Below are 25308 nucleotides of genomic sequence, written 5' to 3'. Positions count from 1 at the left end.
GGGTCAGGGACCTGCAAAATGCTACTTGAGGATGTAATGCAATTTATATACATTAGTTTAATGCTTGGGATTCTTCTAATTTAAAAAAAATGCTTATAGCAACCAGGGTTGAAAGTGTAGGCTGATCAGAAGATGGGGATGTAGCAGAGGGAGGGGCAATTTATTTTCCCAAGAGGCCACATGAGAAACTGGCAATATTGTGCAGGGCTGAAACCAATAGGGTTGTGAAAATGTATATGCACACATGTACACACGCACATACGTAAATTTTAAAAAATAACAATCACCTTCAGAATAAAAATAATGCAGTTGTATTGTGTTTGTGGTGTATGCTTAATTACATTTGATTTTTAGTTTCCAATTGACCTCAAGCAGGCTGGACAAGGATAGCCAAAGGGCAGGATGTGGGCTGGGGCTATAAAATCTCCAAGTCTGATCTAGTATCTGCACACTCCTAAATAATCATGAAAGCTCCCTCAAATCAACCTGAATTGCTGATGATCATACACTTTGCCTTAGGTTTAATGGATGTACATCCCAATTTTCTATCTATGTGTCTAAGCAACTTGTAACAGCAAAGGAAATACTGTCACATTGATTCAGTCCAGATTAAAACTAGCATTAAAATAAATAGATGATGTTTTCTTGGCTATGAAATACGTAGAAGTGGTTTATCCTTGTTTTCTTTCAGGATATTTTTCTTTTCAGTTTTCCACTTCAGCCTACGGTCTTGGGGCTTCCAATGCTTCTCCACCCAAAAGCTAACCAACTAGATGGGGCCACCTACTGAGGATACTCCCCTCCAGTGTTTCTAAATTTCAATTATTCAGATTATTTATCTGGCCAAGGAGTAACAACCAACCAACATTTACATACATACAGCAGAAACACGGAAATATAACAATGTAGGTGATAACTAGTTTTGGTCAGGAAAAAAATATTCACCGTAGGATTATATGGACACCACAGGATAAGAAACCATTCCAATAACAATCACTTTTGATCTTCCCCAGAGCATAGTTTGTTGCCCATCATTCTTCTCAAAGCCACCTTAACCTCCTTGTTCCTTAAACTGTAGATTATGGGGTTCAGCATGGATGTCACAACTGTATAGAACAAGGCCAACAGTTTGTCACTCTCAGCTGAATAGCTGGATTTGGGCCGAAGGTACGTGATAATGCCTGACCCATAAAATAGCGAGACCACAATGAGGTGAGAAGAACAGGTGGAGAAAGCTCTCTGACGGCCTTCAGCTGATGGGATCTTCAAAACAGAGATGACAATGTAGACATAAGAGGTCAGAATCAGTAGGAAAGGTGTGGTAATAAAAAGGACGGCCACCATGTATACAGCAATCACATTTCTGGAGGTGTCACCACAAGCCAGCGTCAAGAGTGGTGGGATGTCACAGAAGAAGTGGTTGATCCTATTGGGGCCACAAAAGGTCAAGCTAAAGACATAGTTGGCCTGACCCAGCCCCACCATCAATCCTACTGACCAGGACACTATTGAGAGCTGGACACAGACAGTTGGGCTCATGATGATAGTATAACGCAAGGGGTTACAGATGGCCACATAGCGGTCGTAGGCCATGGCAGCAAGGAGACAGCATTCTGTGATTCCAAACAAGGTGAAGAAATACATCTGGGTAGCACAACCCCAGAGAGCTATCTTCTTCCTATGCTCTGACATCAGGCTTGCTAGCATCTTAGGAACAATGGTGGTTGTGTAGCATATTTCTAGGAGGGAGAGGTTGGTCAAGAAAAAGTACATGGGTATATGAAGGACCGGATTGAGCCTGATCACAGTGGTGATGATAGTATTTCCAGCAAGGGACATAGCATACATGGAGAAAACCAGAACGAAGAGGAGCATCCGCAATTGTGGCCGTTCAGAAAACCCAGCAAAGATGAACTCAGTCACCAGGAAAGAATGATTGGACATAACTCATATCAGACAATGGCTCATCTGCAGAACATAAGAGAAAATGAAGAATCGCCAATGAGAAATTACCTGTTTCCCAAAATTTATGGGAAAGAAACTATAAATTGACAATGTCAGCTTCCTATAAAGAAAGCTTGCACTTGCCACCAGCAAAATTAGCAAAAATGTTTAAAAATATATCAGATAGATGTTGGAAATGTAAACATCAGTCAGGCACATATTATCATGTTTGGTGGACAAAGTAAAGAATTATTGGAAAAAGATACATACTTGGCTAGAACAGATGTTAGGAGAACATGTGATTTTAAACCTGAACTTTTTTTTATTAGGTTTAATGCCAGAAAAGACTAATAAACAAAGTTTATACTTGACTTTGCATGTCACAACAGCGGCAAGAATTATATTTGTGTAACACTGGAAAAATGAAGGAATACCATCAGATGAAGAAATAATTTAAAAAATACTAGAATGCGCAGAGATGGACAGATTGACTATGAGACTGAAAGAAAAAGAAGAAACGGACTATTATTAAGATGACCAACCGTCCTCCTTTAGGGAGGACAGTCCTCCTTTTGTAAGTTCTGTCCTCCCTCAAAAAGTGTCCTCCTTCATGTCCTCCTTTTCGATATTTGAAGACTAATCTGCAGGGCTTTTTTTTTTCCCCTCATAGAACACTCAGAACGGCATTCCGGCACCTTTTTTTGATGTTTTTTTTTTTCAACTTTTGCATGAGCTGTGCTACTCCCACTGTTAGCTTTCAAAAGCCAATAGGAATTGCTGCTGAGCGCGCCAAAACACCTGGCTGGCAAACTTTGCACATACAAGTTGTCTGTATTATTGTTGCAATGAATAAAATGTGTTTTTATTTACATTTTTTTTTCTTCAATTTATTTGTGTCCTCCTTTTCATTGTAAAAAAGTTGGTCACCTTACTATTATCAAACCTGAGACTTATTTTACCATTGGCTGGAGGAAAGAAGAAAAGATTAGGAATTAAATATGTATTAGCATGTAAACTCAGATAGCACGTTGGTTGAAAAATTACTATTGTATCTATGGAAAAAATGAATAAAAAACCATAAAAAAGAGAAATTACCTTTTTCTTCATTTGTTGCTGCTGTTTAATAGAAAGATGGATTTATCTCCTTGGTGGTGACACCCTCTGATTTCCCACCCTAGCTATAGAGTAATTGCATAGAAGTAAGAAGAAAGGAGAAAACAAGGTTGGTTCATGCAGTTTGCACTCAAACACACACACACACAGAGAGAGAGAGAGACAGAGACAGAGACAGAGACAGAGACAGAGACAGAGAGAAAGAGAGGGAGAGAGAGAGAGAGAGAGAGAGAGAGAGAGGGAGAGAGAGAGAGCAAATGTACTTTATTTACTTGTTTAAAACAAATCATGGCTTGGTGCAATATATGTATCTAGCCATATCTGATCCTAAATAAATCTGGCTTTCATAAATCTCCCAGTTCTTTTTACCACAGTACCACTTTCGGGGGTTCCTGTTATTTATAAAAAGAGGATAAATCGTCACCTGCAAATTAACTTCATTCTACTGAATATTGGAAGGCAATTTACTATAAATGATAAAGCTAAAAGCGCCAACTTACAGATTCCATCATGGGCTTCTCCCAAAGTTTTTTGAAGGAGGGACTTGGGTAGTCTAAGAGTGAAAAATCTAGAGTGAAAAATCTCTAGATTAAAACTACTAGAACATTAAGCAGAACTGTGTGAAGTAGAGCAGGCTAGATATGGCAGTGATAAATAAAAATAAATTTTAAAATCTTAAACTGATTGTGTGCGTTTGGGTACATAAAATATTAATGTAACTTATTCCATATACTAAATTGCAAACTCCTACATATTCTAAATGAATCTCCAGATGCACTTCAGCATGGAATGTTTGCCATCACAAGCGGTGAAGTCCACAGAATTATTCCAGCATCTTGGAATTAAAAGAAAATGATTTTTTTTATCTGAGATTTTATCAAACAAGAGTTGTTTGTTTGATAAAATCTCAGATTAAAAAAAAATCATTTTCTTTTAACTCTCAAATGGGCCTTTATGAACAATAGCAAACAGCACAACGGGGGCCTTTTGGAAATTATATTGAACAATTATATTAAATTAATCCTGAAATTGTATTTAAAAATGAAAATAGTATACCTCTCTTCATGAACACTTACCTTTGCACGTATCTGATCCAATCTATTGTCAGAGAAGAAAATCTCAGGTTGGTTCAACCAACGTCTTTCTGTGTAACTACTATGTTCCCCATGAGGCTTCCCCAGTGAACAGGTGTACTTCCTCTCCCAGAAGCAACTACATGTCCCCCAAAGCATTTTAGCCACTTAGATACTTTTCAAAACACAAACTTCTTTTTTTTTTTAGCAGTCGGAATGTTGTTATTGTTTGATTTGTAGGACTGGAAAAATCCACTTTCTCTTAACAAGAATAAACCACAGAAGCATCTGCTGTCTATGTGAAACTTCTCATTTCTCAAAATGTCTTATAAACAAAGACATATAGTTTGCTAAATACAAATTTCAAGGCACTAATATACTGATTGGGAGGGGGAAAAATAGACAAGAAATGCTGGTCCCATAAAATCAGAACTCGGATTGACTTAATTCATTGTCATAAGTGAGAGCACAGAGTTTTTAAATAGAATGCAGTGAACACACGGGTTGAAACCAGTTAAGTATAGTCCTTGGGTCTCCAAATGTGACAATTTTAAGCAGTGCTTTTTTCTTTAAAAAAAAAAAAGTGCCAGAACTCACACATGTCATACAACCCGCCTTGCCTACCTTACAAGGTTCCATCCAAAAAAGGTGCCGGAACTCCGTTCTGGGTGTTCTATGAGAAAAAAAGCCCTGATTTTAAGACCTGTGGATTCCAACTCCCAGAATTCTCCAGCCAACATGGCTAGCTGAGGAATTCTAGGAACTGAAGTCCACAAGTCTGAAAGTTGCCACATTTGGAGACCCCTGGTATAGTCAAAGGTTAGTCTACAGAAGAGCATCCATTATAGCTAGTTCTGATCTCAAAACGTTCTCCAGAGCCTCTCAAAACCTGCTGATTTATTGTGTTTGAATTTGTGGGAATATTTATTTATTTATATTTCACATTTCTGGACCTCCCATCTCCCTCAAAGAGGGATTCTGGGTGGTGTACAATAAAACATCACCTCTTCTTAAATTTCTTTTTTCCATATGTGGAACAGTTCAAATTCAAGCCAACTTTCATGTGGTCCCATGAATACGCTCAGTTCCCCCAAATTTCAACAACATGACATGTTAGGCATTTTCAGACTGTTCACAACTGAAATAAAGTGAACACAGGGTTCATCTAGATCCCTGGGCACAGGAGGCAGAGAGGTTCACCATTGAGGCCATCTTTGTTGACCCCAGGGCTAAACATGGGGTACAGGCACTCGGAGAAGACATCCAAAAAGGTATAGATGTGGGTCATGGTGTCAGCATCGTAAAAAGAGACTTGTCCTCCTTCATAATCTAAATAGACCCCCACTTTCTCAGGCTTGGTATCAAGGAGCAATTGCTTGGAGGGAGAGTCAAGGGCCTTGTACTCAACGCCATTCCGTAGCCAAATGGCCCAAAACCCATTGCTGGGCTTGACCGTCACTTTGGCCTCCTTCCTGTTCACTGACTCTTTGGCCACCCCAATATCCCAGCTGGTTTTATTTCCAACTTCTACCTCCCAATAATGGCATCCTGAAGTAAAGCCCTGGGCACCCAGCACACACACAGTCTTGCTAAATCTTTCTGAGCCATCAGGGATTTCTTCTTCGGGATTATCTTCCAAGTGTACTGTGTCAAGATCCTTGGAGAGCACGAGGTTGGGATGATTGGTGGCAGGATCCAAGGTTATATGGGAAGGACCTGTTGGGAGGAGAACAATAAGAGAGTTATCTGTATTTGGCAACTTTCAGTCAATCAGAATAGAGCTGGAAAGGACCTTGAAGGTCTTCTAGTCCTGCTCCCTGCTCAAGCAGAAGAACCTACACCATTTCAGAAAACTAAAGTCCAGTCTCTTCTTTAAAACTTCCAGGGTTGGAGCATTCACCGCTTCTGGAGGCAGGTTGTTCCACTGGTTAATTGTTCTCAATGTTAGGAAGTTTCTCCTTAATTCCAGGTTGCTTCTCTCCTTGATTAATAATAGTAGATTGTGATCTACTTTATCAAATGCCTTACTGAAGTCCAAATAATATTAATAATAATAATAATAATAATAATAATAATAATAATAATAATAATAATAATAATGGTGCATTGGAAGATCTGCAAAAAATATCATTTGCCTGTAAGCAAAAACTGGTGGGAACATAAAATAGAGAAAGTCATAGAAAATGATAAAATTAAACTGCTCTGGGACTTCAGAATTCAAACAGACAAGCACCTGCAACATAACACCCCAGACTTAACAACTGTCAATAAGAAAGACAAAAAAGTCTGGATAGTGGACGTGGCAGTGCCTGGAGACAGCAGAATAGAAGAGAAAGAACTGGAGAAGATAACAAAATACAAAGACCTACAAATAGAAATAGAAAGACTGTGCAAAAGCAAGCAAGGGTAGTACCAATAGTGATAGGCTCCTTGGGTGCAATCCCAAAACAACTGGAGCACCACTTGAACACCATTGGCATTGACAAATTCGCTATTAGTCAATTGCAAAAGGCAGCCTTACTAGGAACTGCTTCCATCCTGCGACGATATCTGTAATACCATCAAACATCCACATCTGCCTATCCCAGGTCCTGGGTAAGGACTCGATAGGTAGACAAAATGCCAAATCCAGTCTGAACATCTGGCTGACTGTGCGATGATCAATAATAAAATAATAAAAGTTGGAAGGGACCTTGGAGGTCATCTAGTCCAACCCCTGCTCAGGCAGGAAACCCTATACCATTTTCAGACAAATGGCTGTCCAGTCTCTTCTTAAAAACTTCCAGTGTTGGAGCATTCACTGCTTCTGGAGGCAGGTTGTTCCACTGGTTAATTGTTCTAACTGTCAGGAAGTTTCTCCTTAGTTCTAGGTTGCTTTTCTCCTTGATTAGTTTCCATCCGTTGCTTCCTGTCCTGCCTTCAGGCGCCTTGGAAAATAACTTGACTCCCTCTTCTTTGTGGAAGCCCCTGAGATATTAGGACACTGCTATCATGTCACCCCAGTCCTTCTTTTCTCTAGATAGCTAAACCCAAATCCTGAAACTGTTCTTCATATGTTTTAGCCTCCAGGCCTTTATAATCATCTTAGTTGCTCTTCTTTGCACTTTTTCCAAAGTCTCAACATCTTTTTTGTGATGCGGTAACCAAAACTGGATGCAGTATTCCAGTTACTAAGGCTTTATAAAGCAGAACTAATGCTTCATGTGATTTTTGATTCTATGCCTGTTTATACAACCAAGGATTGTATTAGCTTTTTTTGGCGGCGGCTGCACATTACTGGCTCACATTTAAGTGACCGTCCACTAAGACTCCAAGGTCCCTCTCACAGTTACTGTTTTTGAACTTGGAAATGTCCCCCCAAGAAGATGTTTAAAAACAGGTCTATGCCAAGTAGATAACATCAGTTTTCAGCAATGCCAATCAAGAAATCCTGTTATTGTCCTGCTAAAAACTAGATAAATTTCAGTGGGTTTGGGATCTATTACTTCCACTCCCTCAGTTCTAGAGAATAATTGGAGATAGTCCTCAACTTACAACAATTTGTTTAGTGATGGTTCAAAGTGACCACAGCACTGAAAAAGGTATCTTATGGCCATTTTTCACACTTATGTCCACTGCAGCTTTCCCATGGTCATGAGATCAAAATTCAGGTGCTTGGCAATTGGTTCATATTTATGACGGTTGCCATGTACCGGAGCCACGTGGTCACCTTTTGCAAACTTCTGGCAAGCAAAGTCAATGGGGAAGCCAGATTCACTTAACAACATGGTACTAATTTAACAACTGCAGTGATTCACTTAACAACTGCGGCTGGAAAGATCGTAAAATGGGGCAAAACTCACTTAACAACTGTGTGGTGGTTGTAAGTCAAGGACTATCTGCAACTTTATTAGCTGTTATGTCTCTGGACATACACATGATCTTTCCAGCTTTCTGACTGATTCACTGCTCTTGGTAAGTATGGTATAGAACCCCAATTCCCTGAAGGCATCATCTCCAAGTTCTAAAAGGGGATTCCTTCCTGCATGATTCTCCTCTGAAGACACTTGAAATGGTTCTTTAGAGAAGTTGTCCAAGAAGAAACCTGTTCCTTCTAACTCTGTTACTCTGTTATTCTGTCCTGGCCCAGTTTTGTGAAAAGAAGCAGGTATAAATATCCAGGTGAGCTCACTCAAACACAGTGCTAGGCTGCATTAACAGAGGGATAGAATCAAGATCACGTGAAGTATTAATACCACTTTACAATGCCTTGGTAAGGCCACACTTGGAATACTGCATCCAGTTTTGGTCACCACGATGTAAAAAAGATGTTGAGACTCTAGAAAGAGTACAGAGAAGAGCATCAAAGATGAGTAGGGGACTGGAGGCTAAAACATATAAGGAACAGTTGCTGGAATTGGATATGTCTAGTTTAATGAAGAGAAGGACGAGGGGGGACATGATAGCACTGTTCCAATATCTCAGGGGCTGCCACAGAGAAGAGGGAGTCAAGCTATTCTCCAAAGCGCCTGAAGGCAGGACAAGAAGCAACGGATAGAAACTAATCAGGGAGAGAAGCAACCTAGAACTAAGGTGAAATTTCCTGACAGTTAGAGCAATTAATCAGTGGAACAAACTGCCTCCAGAAGCTGTGAATGCTCCAACACTGGAAGTTTTTAAGAAGAGACTGGACAGCCATTTGTCCAAAATGGTATAGGGTTACCTGCCTGAGCAAGGGGTTGGACTAGATGACCTCCAAGGTCCCTTCCATCATCATCATCATCATCATCATCATCATTATTATTATTATTATTATATGGGTTTCCTGCTTGAGCAGGGGTTGGACTAGATGACTTCCGAAGTCCCTTCCAACTCTGTTATTCTGTTATGATTCTGTTACCTTCAACAAAAGTCTGGCAGAACGAGTAGAAAAGCATTTTATATGGAACACAGAATAACAGAGTTGGAAGGGACCTTGAGGGTCTTCTAGTCCAACCCCCTGCTCAGGCAGAAGCCCCTATATCCTTCCAGTACCATTTTCTGTGAGGATGTGATAGGATCACCTCATGGTTAAATGTTTTGCAAACCACCAGCCAGCTCCTAAAAGATTTGAGGTTTGTGGCAAAGTGCAACCACTTGAACTTTGAAAGATAGTCAATGTTACAATCCCCTTCCAAAAAGATGGAAGATGGGATCTTGCCTTCCTTCCAAAGAGCTACGAGTAGTTACACCTCCCTTGTACCCATGCAATTTTTAACCTTTGTCCTCCCAATTCTGAGAAATAGATTAAGGTAAAAGATGGCGGCAGGCTGAAGGTTGGTGTTTGAGCCTGCCGTCCTCCACCTGCTTCCATCCAGGGGTTGGGCACTACTATGCCCATCATCCATAAACATTAATTGTACTGTTATGCTCCTTGGCACTGTTTATCATGATTCTTTCCAGTCACGGTTTTTCCAGAGTTCATTTGAGCAGCATGTTTTGAATTGAAAAAGAATGGGCTTTACAACAATTCCAGCTGCTGAACTCTTTAGATTCAGCATGTACAGTAAGGGTGAAACTTTTTTTTAATTTCTCTTCTAACAGTTTTCCTATGATCTGGAAAAGAGGTGTGCCTTTTCAGTAATAATGGAGAGGCTTGCATCTGGCAATTTACGTAACAGCCTCCTGAATCTTTTATCAGCCTGGGAACCAACCAGTTAATCTGCAGTTCATGGGAGTTGTAATCCACAATATAGGGAGAGAAGTTTTTTAGACAAGGCTGCAGCAGACTACAGGGTTCAGCTGAGACTAAAAAGCCTCTTAGCTTAATACTCTAACCATGATGCCATCCTTAGCAGAACTGAAAGGAGTTACACGTGATCAAATCATCATATAAGAATTCACTCCGCTTTGTTGCGATTTTGATGCTGTTCCCCCATGATACTCACAAGGTCTTAAGTCCAGCAGCATGTCTTTCCAGACCATGTATTGAATAGGCCCTTTAAACTGACCTAAATTGAAATCACGAGAAATAACAGGCAGTGGACCTGCTTTGTCCTCACCGGGACAGTATCTGCAAAGACAGAAAAATCAGCAAGAACTGTTCAATGCCAAGGCTTATTCTTGACCGCCATCTAGTGGCCATATCTGGGAATTTCAATACTTTCCTTCAGTTTAAAACGATGCACCAAGGAAATTTAGTAGTAGTAGTAATACTAGTACTAGAAGTAGAAGTAGAAGTAAAAGTAGAAGTAGAAGTAGTATTATGCTTTCAAGTCAGTGTTACTTGTGCCAACTGCTTGGACAGATCCCTGCAGTTTTATTGGCAAGTTTTCAGAAGTAGTTTTCCATTGCTTCTTGATCCAAGATCACCCAGATGGGGTTTTTTGCCTAAATAGGACTAGAATTTATTTATTTGTTAAATGTATGTGCCACCTATCTTTATAATCTCCAATTCTCTAATCTGGTGCCTTAACCTCTACATCAGACTGGCTCTTTTGAGCAATCAGCCCTCATTTTATCCTCACAACAACTTGCAAGGTTGCTCTGAGATTTGTTCATGATTAATATTTTTGGGCAGATCCTTGAATCTGGAATCAAAGGCAGCAGGGATCAGTAAGGAAAACAGCCAGAGTCATGCTGATATGGTCTCCTATTGATTCAAGGAAGAGTGCAGGGCACTTCAGCAGTGGAGGAAAGCCCCAAGCCAGACAAAGAACAGCAGACAATGACTGTAATTGTAATTATTATAAATAAGCCAAATTAAAGTAGTTCAACAGAAGGCCTCCACCCAATTTATAAAGGACCTACAGAGCATCAGAGCACGGGTTCACCAAGAAAACATACTCACCTTTCTATGAAGGCTTTGATATCCTGTGGAAGGAGAAAGTAAGAATGATCAGGAAAAAAATGATCAGAATGGTTTCTTGGGTTTTTTTAGCCCAGGCATGTCAAACTCGTGACATCACATGACGTCACGCAATGTATCAGGACTTTTTCCCCATTGCCGGCAATGGGGTGGACACAGTTTTGGCATGACGCATCCGGCCCGGCAGTTTGACATGTCTGTTTTAGCCCATTACTTTAAACTGATTCCACCAGAATTCATCTAATGGAAGAAAGAAGAAGGCTACCATCTTTCCCAATGAATCATGGAATCCTAGGGCTCTTGAAGATCTTCAATCGTCTATCCAGAACAGGAATTCTTAAATCAGGGGTCTTCAAACTTGGCCCTTTTATGACTTGTGGACTTCTACTCCCAGAATTCCTCGGCCAGAGTGCCTGACTGAGGAATTCTGGGAGTTGAAGTCCACAAGTCATATAAGGGCCAAGTTTGAAGACCCCTGTCTTAAATCATCCCAGATGAATGGTTGTCCAGCCATTGCTTGCAAACCTGCAGTGATGGAGAGAGTCAATATCTTTTTTTGAAGGAAGATCACATAATTGAGCCAGGTTTTGGTTAGGTGGTAACTTCCTAATGCCTAGGTAAATTGTTTGGAAAGGAAATACTGAGTTGGCTTAAAGGCTGGCTCTGCTGATAAATGCAATGTGGCAATAGTCTGATTGCAAGACCTGAAAGCCTTGAGTTAGATGCAAGGAAAACTTCATGGGATCTTGAATAGTGGAGATACATAGGTAGTCCTTGACTTATGACCGCAATTAGGACTGTAAAATTCATTGTTAAGCGGTGTGAATGCTAAGCGAGGCATCATGTGGCCACACCCAATTTTACAACCTTTTTTGGCATGGTGATTAAGCAAGACATCAGGTGACCACAAGTTGCTACTTTCCCCCATCGAATTTGCTTGTCAGATGCTGGCTAGAAAGATGGCCATTGGCAATCACATGTCTCTGGGATACTGCAACCATCATAAATGCCAGCTAGTTGCCAAGAGACCAGACGATATAGGGTTTCCTGCCTGAGCAGGGAGTTGGACTAGATGACCTCCAAGGTCCCTTCCAACTTTATTATTACTGTTATTATTATTATTATTATTATTATTATTATTACTATTAATGTGACTGCAGGTTTGCTGCAATAATTATAACTGTGAGAACCAACCACAAGTTACTTTTTCAGCATCATCGTAAATTTGAACAGTCGCTAAACGAATGGTCATAGGTTGAGGACTACCTGTAAGAGACAGGCACATGCATATCCAGACACACAAATGCAGATATTGCTTGAGAAATGCACTGACCTTAAGGAAGCTTTCGGAGTTCGGTTCCATCGCAAGCCGAGCCTGAATCTTAGCTATTTGCTCATTGGCTGTGCGGATTTGTTCCTGGCTGTTCCTCTGATTCCTGTCCAGTTCACTAAGAAGCATCTTTTCCTCTCTCTGGATCTCCCTGATCAGCGCAGACTCCTTCTCCTGAAGCCACTGATGGAGCTCCGTGAACTGGACAGAGAGATTTTGCTCTAGACGCAGCCGTTGGGCCTTAGGAGGAGAAGGAGGAGGAATGCGTGAGATTCCCCACCATCTCTGCTTTTAGAAAATACTGTATATCAAGAAGGCGCCTTCAAGTTAGAATATAATAGAATAACAGAGTTGGAAGAGACCTTGTAGGTCAGGGGTGTCAAACTGCTGGCCCACGGGCCAGATACATCACAGCAAAACCGCGCCCACCCCATTGCCGGCAATGGCAAAAAAGTTGCGATACGTCACGACATGTCACGTGACGTTGTGAGTTTGACACCGCTGTTGTAGGTCATCTAGTCCAATCCATTGCCCAAGTTGTCCTGTTGCGTAGTTTAGTGGGAAATAATGTCAAGTCTCCCACTAGTCAAGCTCGTCTGTAGCATTTCTTTGCATAATATTGATTTTTTTAACCTGCTTTTAAGTTTTTTAATTTCTGTTTAATCTGATATTTTTGATGGTCTCCCATCATACACTGACCAGTCCCAACCATATAAACTTTCATATATCTACGTATCTCTCCATCCATCCATCCATCCATCCATCCATCATCTATCTATCTATCTATCTATCTATCTATCTATCAATCTATCTATCTATCAATCTATCTATCTATCTATCATCTATCATCTGTCTGTCTGTCTGTCTGTCTGTCTGTCTGTCTGTCATCTTTGTTGTTAGTTGTTAGTTAGTCATGTCTGACCCATCACGACCCCATGGACAACGTTCCTCCAGGCCTTCCTGTTCTCTACCATCTTCTGGAGTCCCTTTAAGCTCAGGCCTACTGCTTCAGTGACTCCATCCAGCCACCTCATTCTTTGTCGTCCCTTCTTCTATTGCCCTCAATTTTTACCAGCATTAGGCTCTTCTCCAGTGAGTCCTTCCTTCCCATTAGATGGCCAAAATTTTGAGTTTCAACTTCAGGATCTGGCCTTCTAAAGAGCAGTCGGGGTTGATCTCCTCTAGGACTGACCGGTTTGATCACCTTGCAGTCCAGGGGACTCGCAGGAGTCTTCACCAGCATCATACTTCAAAGGCCTCAATTCTTTGGCGCTCAGCCTTTCTTATGGTCCAACTTTCACAGCCATACATTGCAACTGAGAAAACCATGACCTTGACTATATATACTTTTGTTGGCAGGATGATGTCTAGATTTGCCATAGCTTTCCTCCCCAGGAGCAAGTGTCTTTTAATTTTTTGGCTGCAGTCCCCATCTGTGATGATCTTGGAGCCCAGGAAGATATCTGTCACTACCTCCATTTCTTCCCCATCTATTTGCCAGGAATTGAGAGGGTCAGATGCCATGATCTTGGTTTTCTTAATGTTGAGTTTCAAGCCAACTTTTGCACTCTCCTTCTTCACCCGCATCAAGAGGCTCTTTATCTATCTATCTATCATCTATCTAACTATCTATCTGTCTACCTACCTATCTCATCTATGGATTGATTTTATTGATAATTTGGACTGGTATTTCTCAAATGTGGCAAGTTTAAGATGTGTGGCTTGCAACTCCCAGAATTCCCAAGCCTACACTGGTTTTGACTGTATGATCTCTATATCTACTCCCTTTTTACAATCCTGTAATCCCTTAATTCGGGGTAGAGTCAGGGGGGACTAGGTGGACCTGAGTGTTTACTGACCAGATCCCTTTCCTGACACCACACAGAATTCGCAGCAGATTATTTTTTTCTTTGCACCCTAGGAGAGAAGCATCTGAGGTTACCTAAAATCGAACTCTCAACCTTCCAAGTGGGAGGCGGGCATCTTTTCTACTAGGCCAGGCCACCGCTCATCTCTATATCTACATAACACCGAAGAATTAATTTGGCACCAGCACATTATCACTACGGTTACTTTCATTTACCTACTAAAGCACCACTGATGGCTGACTACGTCAAACATATGCTCAATATGTACAACAGCATGGAAGATTTGACTTACCGTGATTTCTGGAAGTTTCTGGTCCCGCTGCTCTTGAATGGATCTTTCTGCTTCAATTTTGGATTCCAGCTGTGTTCGAGACACTGTTAAGATCTCCTGGAAGGAAACACCACAAGATAGAACCAGATTACAGTAACCATTCACAATTATTGCTCAACTGAGGTCAATCAAAACAGATGCCAGAAAAGCCAACGGCCAGCCATCAAAGTAGAGACAGATTTTGCACTAGGGTCCAATCCAGATCTTACAGGGACCACCCATTTCTGGACACTATCTCAGACTTTGCTTTCACACCCATTTCTTCTCTAGCTATTTCAAGAATTGACAATCCAACTCAGGTATAAATCCACAATGGCTAATAACCATATTTCTAGCTCCAATAAAGGAGAATATATGTAGTTCAAGGTTGAAATAAAGGGTCCTTGGTGCTCTGGCTGTTTTCTGACTACTCTGATTATTGCTGGCTACTATGCACAGCTGACAGGATCATCCTTTTTGTTCAGCCAGTGGCAATTGTTATTTAGGCTGAACTACACAACTGCACAATAAGCTCTACAAAATAGAATTCTTCTGTGTGGACACCGCAAGCATTGTCTTTTTTTTTTTTTTTTTTTTTTTTTTTTTTTTTTATTAAAAGTTTTATAAATTTTACAAAAAAAACAAAAACAATACAGAACAAAAAACAACATATACAAAAGAAAAAAAAATTAAACAATACATATAAAAAAAAACCCCCACCCCACACCCCTCCCAAAAACCCTCCCTTCCCCCCCCCTGAGCTTCCCAGAGCAGAATATAGGCTTAAGAAATAAGTAAAAAAAATAAAAAAAATAAAATAAAAATTAAATTAAAAACTTTATATTTATATATATAAAAAAGATATCTATAATATATATAAAAATAAAACTTATGAAAAAACTATATAATATTTTTGTATACCCAATCTAAATTGTATAAATTTTATCCATTTGTCCCAGATAGCAAAAAACTTCTCTTGCGTTTGTTGCTTTAAGAAAGCCGAAATCTTTGCCATTTCTGCCAGATAAGCTACTTTAAAAAACCATTCCTGCAATGTAGGCAAAGATTCCTTCTTCCAATATTGTCCAATTAACAGCCTCGCGGCTGTAATCAAGTTTAACATCAATACAACCTCCTTTGTATCACAATCTGTAACAATACCTAACAAAAATAATTGCGGAGTAAATTTTACCCTCCTTCTAAAAATTCTCTGGATATTCCACCATATTTTGATCCAAAATGCTTTTATCTCTCTACATGACCACCAAATATGATAATAGGAAGCCTCCTTATAACCACATCTCCAACATTTAGGTTGCACGTCAGGGTACATGTAAGACATTTTTTGTGGATCAAGGTGCCATCTATAAAACATTTTATAAAAATTCTCCCTTAGATTCTGTGCTTGAGTAAATTTGACATTTCTCACCCAAATAGTTTCCCAGGTGTCCAATGAAACTGGCTCACCAAAGTTCTGCGCCCATCTAATCATACAATCTTTAATTAGTTCCGTTTCTGAGTCCAATTCAACTAAAACCCCATAAATTCTCTTAATGTGGGTTTGTCTTTGATCCTTCAGTTGCTTAATAAGATTTTCATCTTCTCTAAGAAAACCCACCTTACAATCCATCTTCCATCTATCTAGTAGTTGCCTATATTGGAACCAAAAATAAGTAAAATTTTCTTGTGCTAATTCTTCCCGTGATTTTAATTGCCAGTTTTGTCCATCCCATTTAAGTAACTGTCTGTAAGACACCATATCCATTTTAACCCCTCTTTACCGCAAGCATTGTCTTAAGAAATCCTAGAACAATTTCCCTCAATCTTTGGCCCTCCAGATGTGTTACAGCCCCATTTTCTAAAAAGTCTAATCCAAATGCAGTACATGTCATGTCAGTCTGGCACCCCACTGAGGAAAGTGTTGGTAGAATTTAAAACAAGCATCTCAAAAGTTACTCAGACTTTGCAACTCTAAACACTATGGGGATGAAGACCATGTGGTATCTCAAAGTGAACAGGGATGTAACAGCCACACAGTCCTAGGAAAAGACACGAGTGCTTTAAAAAGTTTTGCCGCAAATTATATAGCTGCTTTCAAAAGTAAAGCATTGCACCAGCCTATCAAAGAGGACAGGAATCTAGTAAAACTTGAACATAGGAAGATAACACGGTATTGATTTTATTTTACTTTTAGAATATTTCTGATCTCCTGCATAGTAATTCCATAGATCAGGGGTGTCAAACTCAATTTCATTGAGGGCCACATCAGCATTGCAGTTGCCCTTGGGCGGGCAGAGGTGTGTGGCCAGAGTGAGTGCGGCCTACTGGGTGGGCGTGAATGGAGTGGGTGTGGCCTACTGGGTGGGCATGGCCAGCTGTACATCATTCACTTCAAAGGTGCCTGGGGGGCCTGGGCAGGAGTGGGATAGATTAGAGGATCTCTGGCAGAAGGGGGTGGGACCAGGGCAAGTGCCAAGGCATGGTCCACTGGAGGAGCCTCACTGTTCCTCTCAGGCCATGAGGGGCTGGGGGGCTTTCCTTTCCTTCCTTCCTTCCTTCCTTCCTTCCTTCCTTCCTTCCTTCCTTCCTTCCTTCCTAAGTACAGAGTGGTGGGAAAATATTTGAGATGAGGGAGGGAGAAAAACAGGCAAGAAATGCAGCTGGGGAGGTGTCACCGTGAGGAATGAAGAAGTGAACCATGCACCCAGGGGGTGAGGCCAATGTGGCAGGGGCTGGTTCCTCGTTTCCAGACAGCCTTGTGGAGCTAAGACTGAATAGATGGCCACCACAAAATTGTACATTGGCTCCCGGGGGCCATTCCTTCACTGTTTACAGGATGGCTTCACAGGCCACATGAAACTACTTTGCAGGCCGCATCCGGCCCCCGGGCCTTGTGTTTGACATGTCTGCCATAGATGATGGCTTGTATCAAAGCTAACTACCAGCCTCCTGCTTGAGAAGAATGTCAGATCTTTGTACACCATAAAGTTTTTTTCAAAACGATAAAAATGAGGGTTGACATTGGGTGGGGGAATTGGACTAGATGATCTACAAGGCTCCATCCAACTCTGTTATTCTATTCTAAATGATGATGATGATGATGATGATGATGATGATGATGATGATGATAATAATAACAACAACAACAACAACAATAAAGTTGGAAGGGACCTTGGAGGTCATCGAGTCCAACCCCCTGCTCAAGCAGGAAACCCTATATCATTTCAGACAAATGATTGTCCAATTTCTTCTTTAAAAACTTCCAGTGTTGGAGCATTCACAACTTCTGGAGGCAGGTTGTTCCACTGGTTAATTGTTCTAACTGTCAGGAAGTTTCTCCTTAGTTCTAGGTTGCTTCTCTCCTTGATTAGTTTCCATCCATTGCTTCTTGTCCTGCCTTCAGGCGCTTTGGAGAATAGCTTGACTCCCTCTTCTTTGTGGAAGCCCCTGAGATATTGGAACACTGCTATCATGTCCCCCCTCATCCTTCTCTTCATTAAACTAGACATACCCAATTCCAGCAACCGTTCTTTATATTTTTAGCCTCCAGTCCCCTAATCATCTTTGTTGCTCTTCTCTGTACTCTTTCTAAGTAAGATGAAAAAGGGTGATTGGTACCATTCTGTCTACCATTCCTCAGAAAAAGAAAAACAACAGATAGAAGGCTGGGGGGGGGGCTAAAGGAAGGAGAGAAAGAATTTCAGCAGTTTCCCTTTTGAAAAATAGTGTTATGCAACTGATTGCACAACCCTGACTGTCACTTTGTGAATCAGCAATCACAGCCACCCACATATACCTTTGCAAATGCCTACCACAGACCCACAAAATGTTTAACATGCTTACCAACTCCAAAGGTAAGACCCAGTTCAAAACAATTTGTTCAGTATGATACTCTGCGATCCAGATGCTGTGGATAGCCAGATGTTTCTGGGAAACCCATCAGCAAAACATCCCCAAACACTGTTATTGGAGGCACCTTGTTTCGACATATAATGAATCCATTTTGCCATAATCTTGATTGACCGTGCACAACGTATAATTTGTTCCTGACCAATGATACAGTTATTCAGACCGCTACTTTCTGGGCCTCAGATGCTATATAATGTCACATAAAGTGTTTTAAATTCCTTCCATGTTTTAATTATTATATTTCTTATATAGTTATTGAATGTTTCTTTTAATTTAGATTATTATATTCATTTAAATATTGTATTCTTTCTTTTAATATGCTCAGAAAAGAAAGGAAGAAATTAATCCAGCAGATTATTGTATGACTAGTAGCCTTGCATTCTTCTTCAGTATGTATAGATAGTCCTCACTTAACAACCACTCTGTTGCTAAATGAAGCAATCATCAAGAAAAACATTATGCAAAGTTGCCGATTTATGATGGCAGTTCCAACAATTTCGGTTGAGGTCATTAAGTGAAATATCATGTGACTGTGATCTGCAACCTCTTGCCAGCTTCACCATTGACTTTGCATCTCTGAAGCTGGCTCGGACAGTTCAAAATGACAATTCTTTGACCAGAATTGCCATGTACCCAAATCGTGAGCATTTGACCATGGTGATGCTGTGAAGATCATAAATGTGAGGACTGGTGCTACATCTTTTTTTCCAAATACCATTGTAACTTCAAACAATCACTAAATGAATGGTTGTTGAGTGAGATCTAGGTGTACTTCCATTTTAAAGTGAAGTTGCCTTCACTTCCTTAACTCCCAATTGCTTTGTCTTGCTTCTTTTCAGATAACCTGTATCTTCTCATTTTCCATGAGCAGCCCCAAGAACATCTGTTATGGACCTCCCACAAACCCACAGCCACACTCCACCAGGAATTATCCAGAACCAAAGACAAGGCACAGAAGGATGAAGGAAACAACGTAATCTTACAGGATCAATTGTAACGATTGCAACCACTTCTACGTGGGACAAGCATCACGTCAATTAAAAACCAGCATCCACGAACATTGGCTGGCAGTCAAATGCTATGATCCCATATCTTTAATTGCTACCCACACCAACACCAAACAACACCAGTTCGATTGGAGCAACACAAAAAGCATTGACCACACTGGTGAGTTCATTGAAGCCTGGCACGCCACTAGCAATTCCATCAACAGACACATTGATCTACAACCAACCTGCGAACCCCTCAGGATCCTAATCAACTGCACAGCCAACCAGAGACAGCACTGACCCACATCCAACCCACACAAACCTCTCTGCCCCCCAGCAGTTCACCTCCCAAAAACCCTGACCTGATGTAATCTCCCCATCACAAGACCCATCACCAACTTCTGACTGATGACTCATCCCTGACCCACTGATAATTCACACTTTCCAACGACCCTGACCTATAGTAACCTCCCCATCACAGGACCCATCACCGGTCTCTCTCTGATGACCCATCACAAGACCCTCACTTGACACACCCACACCTGAAGCCCTTGTAAACAGAAGAGCACTGACACAGACCTCCCCTAAAGATGTTACCTAACCTGCTTAACGAAATGTTAACTTTCACCCTCACCGCCCTTTCTACTCATCAAGTCCACGAGCCCCTTCTACTCACCTTGAAGTGCTCCACAGCTTCAACTAGAGGGAGACATTGGTGACCCCAGTGGTCTGATTGCAGAGCTCTCACCAAGCACCCATCTTCAATACAAAAAAGCTTGTCCCCTTGCATCTCCTCGTCATCTTCATCACCGTTGGTCTCCTCATCCCCAGCCAAAAGAGATTCCTGGGCTTTGCAAGCAAGCTGTCCCAGCACCCGATTAGGTGTATATTTGCCACCAGGGATCTCACGCCGACACTCTGGACATGTAGGGAGGGGTGGTGGTATATTCTCCTCATGGTTGATAGGGATCTCAGCCCAGAACCGAGTGATACAGCCCTGGCAATAGTTGTGCCCGCATTCCAGCATGACGGGATCTGAAAAGAGCTCCAGGCAAATAGAACAGCGCAGATCCTCAGCAAAACATTCTATGCCTGTTGGGGTAGCCATGGCCAAAAAGGAAACCTTTCCCAAATCAGAAAAGGATACAATTTATTTTATAGCTCCTTCCTGTCTCCTCAGTAGAGCTTCCTTAAGCCACTTGCTCTTCCCAGTTGTATTTTATCTCTAAGTTTCTTCTCTGGTTTGTTCCCTCCTCAGGTCCTGAACTTTGTCCTTCTCGGGTATTTAAATGACCATTCTCTCTGAGTTACTCTGCCTTAGAAAAAGGAATTCAACCTTGGCTGGTGTTTCTGGGCTTTTGTTCCTTCATCCTTACTTCCTCGTTTTCTTTCCATCCTTGGCGCGTTTTAAAAGCATGCTCCAGCGGTAACAAAACCAATTTTAAACAAATATAAACAAAATGACAATAAAGCCGGTCTCCTTTGCAAAGCTCTTTCCTGCCTTGCTTTTCAAAACAGGATTCTCTTAATGGACTCTGCCCAGACAAGTCTCAGCACACCTTCTGAAGAATTCTCAATTGTTTTGGAAGGGTTTCCCACTGTAACCACACCTTGAATCTGATCATTGTCTGAAATCTCTTCCTCTTTCAACGAAGCTTTGCACCACCCCATCTATAAGACTGCCTCTTTACATTGTGGGAAGCCTCCCCTCCCCAGATTAAAATATTCTTTATTCTTAATATTAAAAAAGAGGCAGGATAGGATATTTCCCCTAAAGGAGAAATGGAGGGGGGGGAATCTTAACAAAGGCAGAAAGCAGCCCCAGTCTTCTTGCTATAACAAAAACAAGTCTCAAGCAAAAAGGCCAGTCGTTAGGAGATTTTGAATAGATATTCAGAAAGACTGGGCCAATCTATTCATAAACAAAACACCTTCAGCCCCTACAGTTGATGGGATTGAGAATTTACATTCCCCCACCCAAATTCTAAGGACAGGACCTGATCTTTAAGACATAATAGGATTAACCCACCACCATTGACACAATGTTTACTACATTGCACAACGCCCTGGAGCATCTCAATCAGAAGGTATGAAAACCCACCCACTCTCAACTCCATTTTGTCAGCTGTCCTAGAACTACATCTGCTGTTGGCTTTGCTCATCAATAAACAGACCTTCTTTCCCAAGCAGCCTCCATTTTTTTCCCAGCTGGGAACTGGAGCTGATTTTTCTTTCAACAACGCAAATGATAGATAGACAGACAGACAGACAGACAGACAGACAGTAGAACGTCCAGAATGGAGTTCCAGCACTTTTTGGGATGGAACCTTGTAGGGTAGGCAAGGCGGGTTGTATGACGTGTGTGAGTTCCAGCACCTTTTTTTTTTAATACAAAAAAAGCACTGGATAGATAGATAGATATTATTGGCCAGGAATGCAAGACTTTTAAATGTATAGGTGTCCACCATCCCATTCAGTCATCTAGCAAAGAAAGACTCCTGGCCATTTGGTTTTTCCAAGAGTACAGTATACTTTACTGAAGCTTAGGTGTTTACAGAAAAAGCGTAAGCTGAATCTGAGGTTTTCCCCGTGCAAACTATACAAAGTAAATTTTTCTCTTCCCCCACCCCAGCCATCCCCTGGTTATCTGTAAATGTCCAATTAGGTGCACATATATTGTTTAGGAAATAGGTTCTCAGTTCTCAGCTCTGTACATTGATAGTTGACCTTGGCAGGCTGAAGCTTCTCATAAGGCGCAGCTGGACTTCCATCCCCCCCCCCTTCTTCCTTGCATTACAATCCTTCCCTCTCCCACGCCCTTTGCTAATGTCAGGCTGTCAGTTCATGAAGCTTGGATAGGAGATACAGCCATGACAAGAGGTGGTTCTCAACTTGTGACCATAATGGAGCCTAGAATTTCCATTGTATGTCATGATGGTCGCAAATCAAGGCACCCATGTGACCAATCAAACAGAATGCAGCAATTGTAAAGGGAACGTCACAGTCATTAATCAGTCATTAAATGATTGCCACAGTTGTTAAGCAAACCCATTGCCTGCAATTGTTGGGGTTTTTTTTTCAGAAACCAGAAGAAGACATGGTCATGTAAATGCAATTTGTGACTTTTTTGCCATTTTTCAATCTCCTATTGGATAAAATGGATTTGCTTTGTGACCACGTGATTCACTCAACGACCGTGTGCTTCACATAACGATGATGGTTACTTGCTTAAGAACTCTCATAAAACAATTGTAAAATTGAGTCCAGTCACATGGTGCCTCGACTTATGACCAAAATTCCAGTCCTAATTGTGGTCGTAAATCAAGGACTATCGGTAACTTAGAGCAGTACTTCTCAGCAACTTTAAGATTGACTCTCAGAATTCTCCAGCCAGCAGAAATGATTTGTCATCTCAGTTCTGTACAAGGAAGAAAGCACAGTTGGGAAAAGTAAGGAATGAGTAATCATGCCTCACCCAAGAACGGGAATTATCTTTCTCAATCAATACTGTGTGCTTCATCTCTCTCGTGTGACGAAACCCATTGCTGGTATTCTCAGGGATTAATTAAGATTAATTAATTAAGATCAGGCCTCTGATCTTGACCCTTCTAGGCATAAACATTGTTGATTCTAGAGATGATTCAGTTCCAATAAAGTAGAGCAAGAGTTTATTGTAGGACTTCTTCACTTCTGGGCCTTTGAGGGGGGGAGGAGATTCAAAACCTTACATTGAGGGGAAGATCTCCCACTTCGGCCTGCTTCTCCGTCTAGAATGATTGTTTAAAAAAAATCTGTTTATGCAGGGTCCTTGGTGCTCTCTGAGCTTGATTGTTTTCTTGCAGACGTTTCATTACCCAACTTTGTTACATCATCAGTGCTAGAAGGGAGTGGGGCTTGCAGAGAAGAGGAGAAGAGGAGACTATGGGGTCCTTGGTGCTCTCTGAGCTTGGTTGTTTTCTTGCAGATGTTTCATTACCCGATCTAGGTAATATCATCAGTGCTAGTAAGGAATGGGGGAGGGAGGCTTGCCCTGGGAGTGGTCTTGGAGGGTTATTTACTGTTAGCTTGTTTGGCAATTCCTTGTTTGGGATGTTGTTTACTTCTTTATTGTTGGTCTGTTGTTAATCTTGGTGTTAATCTATGCTCATCTGATTGACATTGACAGGGCAAGCCACTAGAATATAAACTGAGAGCAAACCCCATTTCTTACTAGCACTCATGATGTTTACCTAGTTTGGGTATATATATGTTTTTCAGACAGACTGGTCAGATTGATTACACCTTGGCATTTTAACTGCTATACTGCTGTCCTACTTTTTTTATAATCTCTTTTGCCTTGCAGCCCCCCAACTAGGGGCATTAAGCAGGCTCAAGTCACTACTGCGAAACATTTACAAACCCAGATTTCTTTTTTTCTTGACAAAGAGTTAAAGAATTAAGTTGGGAGACTAATATGGCCATTTCGAGCTCATTCTGCTCTCATCGGGTTCGAATCCCATAAAGGGTGTGGCTAACTGATGAGAGAAGAATGAGCTCGAAATGGCCATATTAGTCTCCCAACTTAATTCTTTAACTCTTTGTCAAGAAAAAAAGAAATCTGGAGATATTTTTATATATAATATTATTATATATTTTATATTATATATTTTATATAATAAAGGTGGGATGTGTGTGTGTGTGTGTGTGTGTGTGTGTGTGTGTGTGTGTGTGTGTGTAGGTCTTTGGTTATTCGGGTTCGTACTTCTAGGAGCACGAAGCCGAAAATACCAGCCTGAAGATGATGAATGAGACTTCGTCGAAACGTCGCCAAGACACTTCCAATTTTACGCGGGAGAAAACCCGAATAACCAAAGACCTACATGTATGTATGTATGTATGTATATGTTTTCTGAGGTTTTCACGGGTGTTTGTATATATATATCCCACCTTTATTATTTTTATAAATAACTCAAAGCAGCAAACACATCCAACCCACTTTCCCACTCCTATTTTCCCCACAACAACCCTGTGAGGTAAGATGGACTGAGAGAGAGTGATCGGTCCAAGGTCACCCAACTGGCTTTCATACTTGAGGTGGAACTATAACTCTCAGTCTCCCTGTGATTGGTCCAAGTTATCCAGCTGGCTTTCATGGCTATGAACTCATAGTCTCTTGCTTTCTAGCCTGCTGTCTCAAACCACTAGGCCCAACGGTTCTCTTGTCTTTGGGATTCAATGATTCACTAATGAAAAGGCAGGAAATTCTCTCATCAAGTGCCAATATTTTTACTGTATTGCTTTTGGGCACAATCCATTATTTCTTTTAAGCTTCCTTTGAAATGATTGGGAGAACAAAAACAGGAAGGAAAGACGAGGCACAAAATACTCATGAAAGAATCATCTTTAATCAGGATCAGGTTTTAAATTCTACCTGTGGTACACATATATGAGAATTACATCTTTATGAAAATTGTAATTCTTGGGGACCAAGGATGGACATTCCCAGAAGTAATGAAATACAGGGTTTTGTCCTAAAGCACTCTCAAGAGGATATCCTTGCAATATTTTTAGGAAATTGATTGATCTCAAGTTTGGTTCTTTTCCTTATTTGTTTTTTTAAAATTTCTGTGGGCTTTTTTTTTTATCTCTGCTTCTCAAAAAGGAAAAATGGTGATAAGTATCTAGCAAGCACCCTGATTTGAAGATGCTTGGAAATACATCTTTTCCATAACTTTCCTACACTGGTGTTTTTCTGACATTTGGATCACAACTCCCATCAACCTCGGTGGCCGTACTATCATAAGACCATAAAAATTTTAGTCAAACATGAGGGGAGCCTGCTCACTCCAAGATGTTTGATTGCTAGAGGACTTTTTTTTTTTTTTCAACTAAAATTTCCTTCCTTCCTTCTCTCCCTCCCTCCTTCATCTATCCATCCATCCACCCACCCCACATAGCAGATCACTT

At 40.9% G+C, this 25308-nt stretch overlaps 2 protein-coding genes across 7 annotated transcripts; both read right to left on the bottom strand.

The window, feature by feature from the left end:
• Positions 1-288: 288 nt before the first annotated feature.
• Positions 289-4799, bottom strand: LOC120302327 (olfactory receptor 10AG1-like). 6 transcript variants are annotated; one of them, XM_039330510.1, is made up of 3 exons: positions 4134-4799; positions 3040-3610; positions 289-1968 (listed from the first exon to the last, which is right to left on the bottom strand). In XM_039330510.1, the coding sequence occupies exon 3, from the start codon at positions 1942-1944 to the stop codon at positions 994-996; it is 951 nt and encodes a 316-aa protein (XP_039186444.1). In that variant the 5' UTR covers positions 1945-1968; positions 3040-3610; positions 4134-4799; the 3' UTR covers positions 289-993. The 6 variants fall into 6 exon arrangements, with proteins under 6 accessions (XP_039186444.1, XP_039186449.1, XP_039186447.1 ...); XM_039330515.1 differs by having other exon boundaries at positions 3558-3610; XM_039330513.1 differs by having other exon boundaries at positions 3040-3122.
• Positions 4800-4825: 26 nt separating this feature from the next.
• Positions 4826-20996, bottom strand: LOC120302325 (zinc-binding protein A33-like). The gene is made up of 6 exons (XM_039330508.1): positions 20039-20996; positions 14447-14542; positions 12290-12526; positions 10939-10961; positions 10037-10161; positions 4826-5846 (listed from the first exon to the last, which is right to left on the bottom strand). Exons 1-6 carry the CDS (start codon positions 20468-20470, stop codon positions 5296-5298), a joined length of 1464 nt encoding a protein of 487 aa, XP_039186442.1. The 5' UTR covers positions 20471-20996; the 3' UTR covers positions 4826-5295.
• Between the last annotated feature and the right edge of the window lie 4312 nt (positions 20997-25308).

The sequence above is a fragment of the Crotalus tigris genome, unplaced genomic scaffold (assembly GCF_016545835.1).
Source record: "Crotalus tigris isolate CLP2741 ecotype Arizona unplaced genomic scaffold, ASM1654583v1 scf7180000024427.8105951120:4207309, whole genome shotgun sequence".
Lineage (NCBI taxonomy): Eukaryota > Metazoa > Chordata > Lepidosauria > Squamata > Viperidae > Crotalus > Crotalus tigris.
Note: the sequence above shows the minus strand (reverse complement) of the source record. Positions and strands in the feature narration are given on the sequence as shown.

Excerpts from the sequence above, each read along its gene's own strand:
- LOC120302327 (XM_039330512.1), bottom strand. The coding sequence starts at position 1,944 with ATGTCCAATCATTCTTTCCTGGTGACTGAGTTCATCTTTGCTGGGTTT.
- LOC120302325 (XM_039330508.1), bottom strand. The coding sequence starts at position 20,470 with ATGGCTACCCCAACAGGCATAGAATGTTTTGCTGAGGATCTGCGCTGT. Across the intron at positions 14,543-20,038 it reads AAGCTGTGGAGCACTTCAAG|GAGATCTTAACAGTGTCTCG; the intron begins GTGAGTAGAAGG and ends GTTTCCTTCCAG. Across the intron at positions 10,162-10,938 it reads ATCAAAGCCTTCATAGAAAG|ATACTGTCCCGGTGAGGACA; the intron begins GTGAGTATGTTT and ends CTGTCTTTGCAG.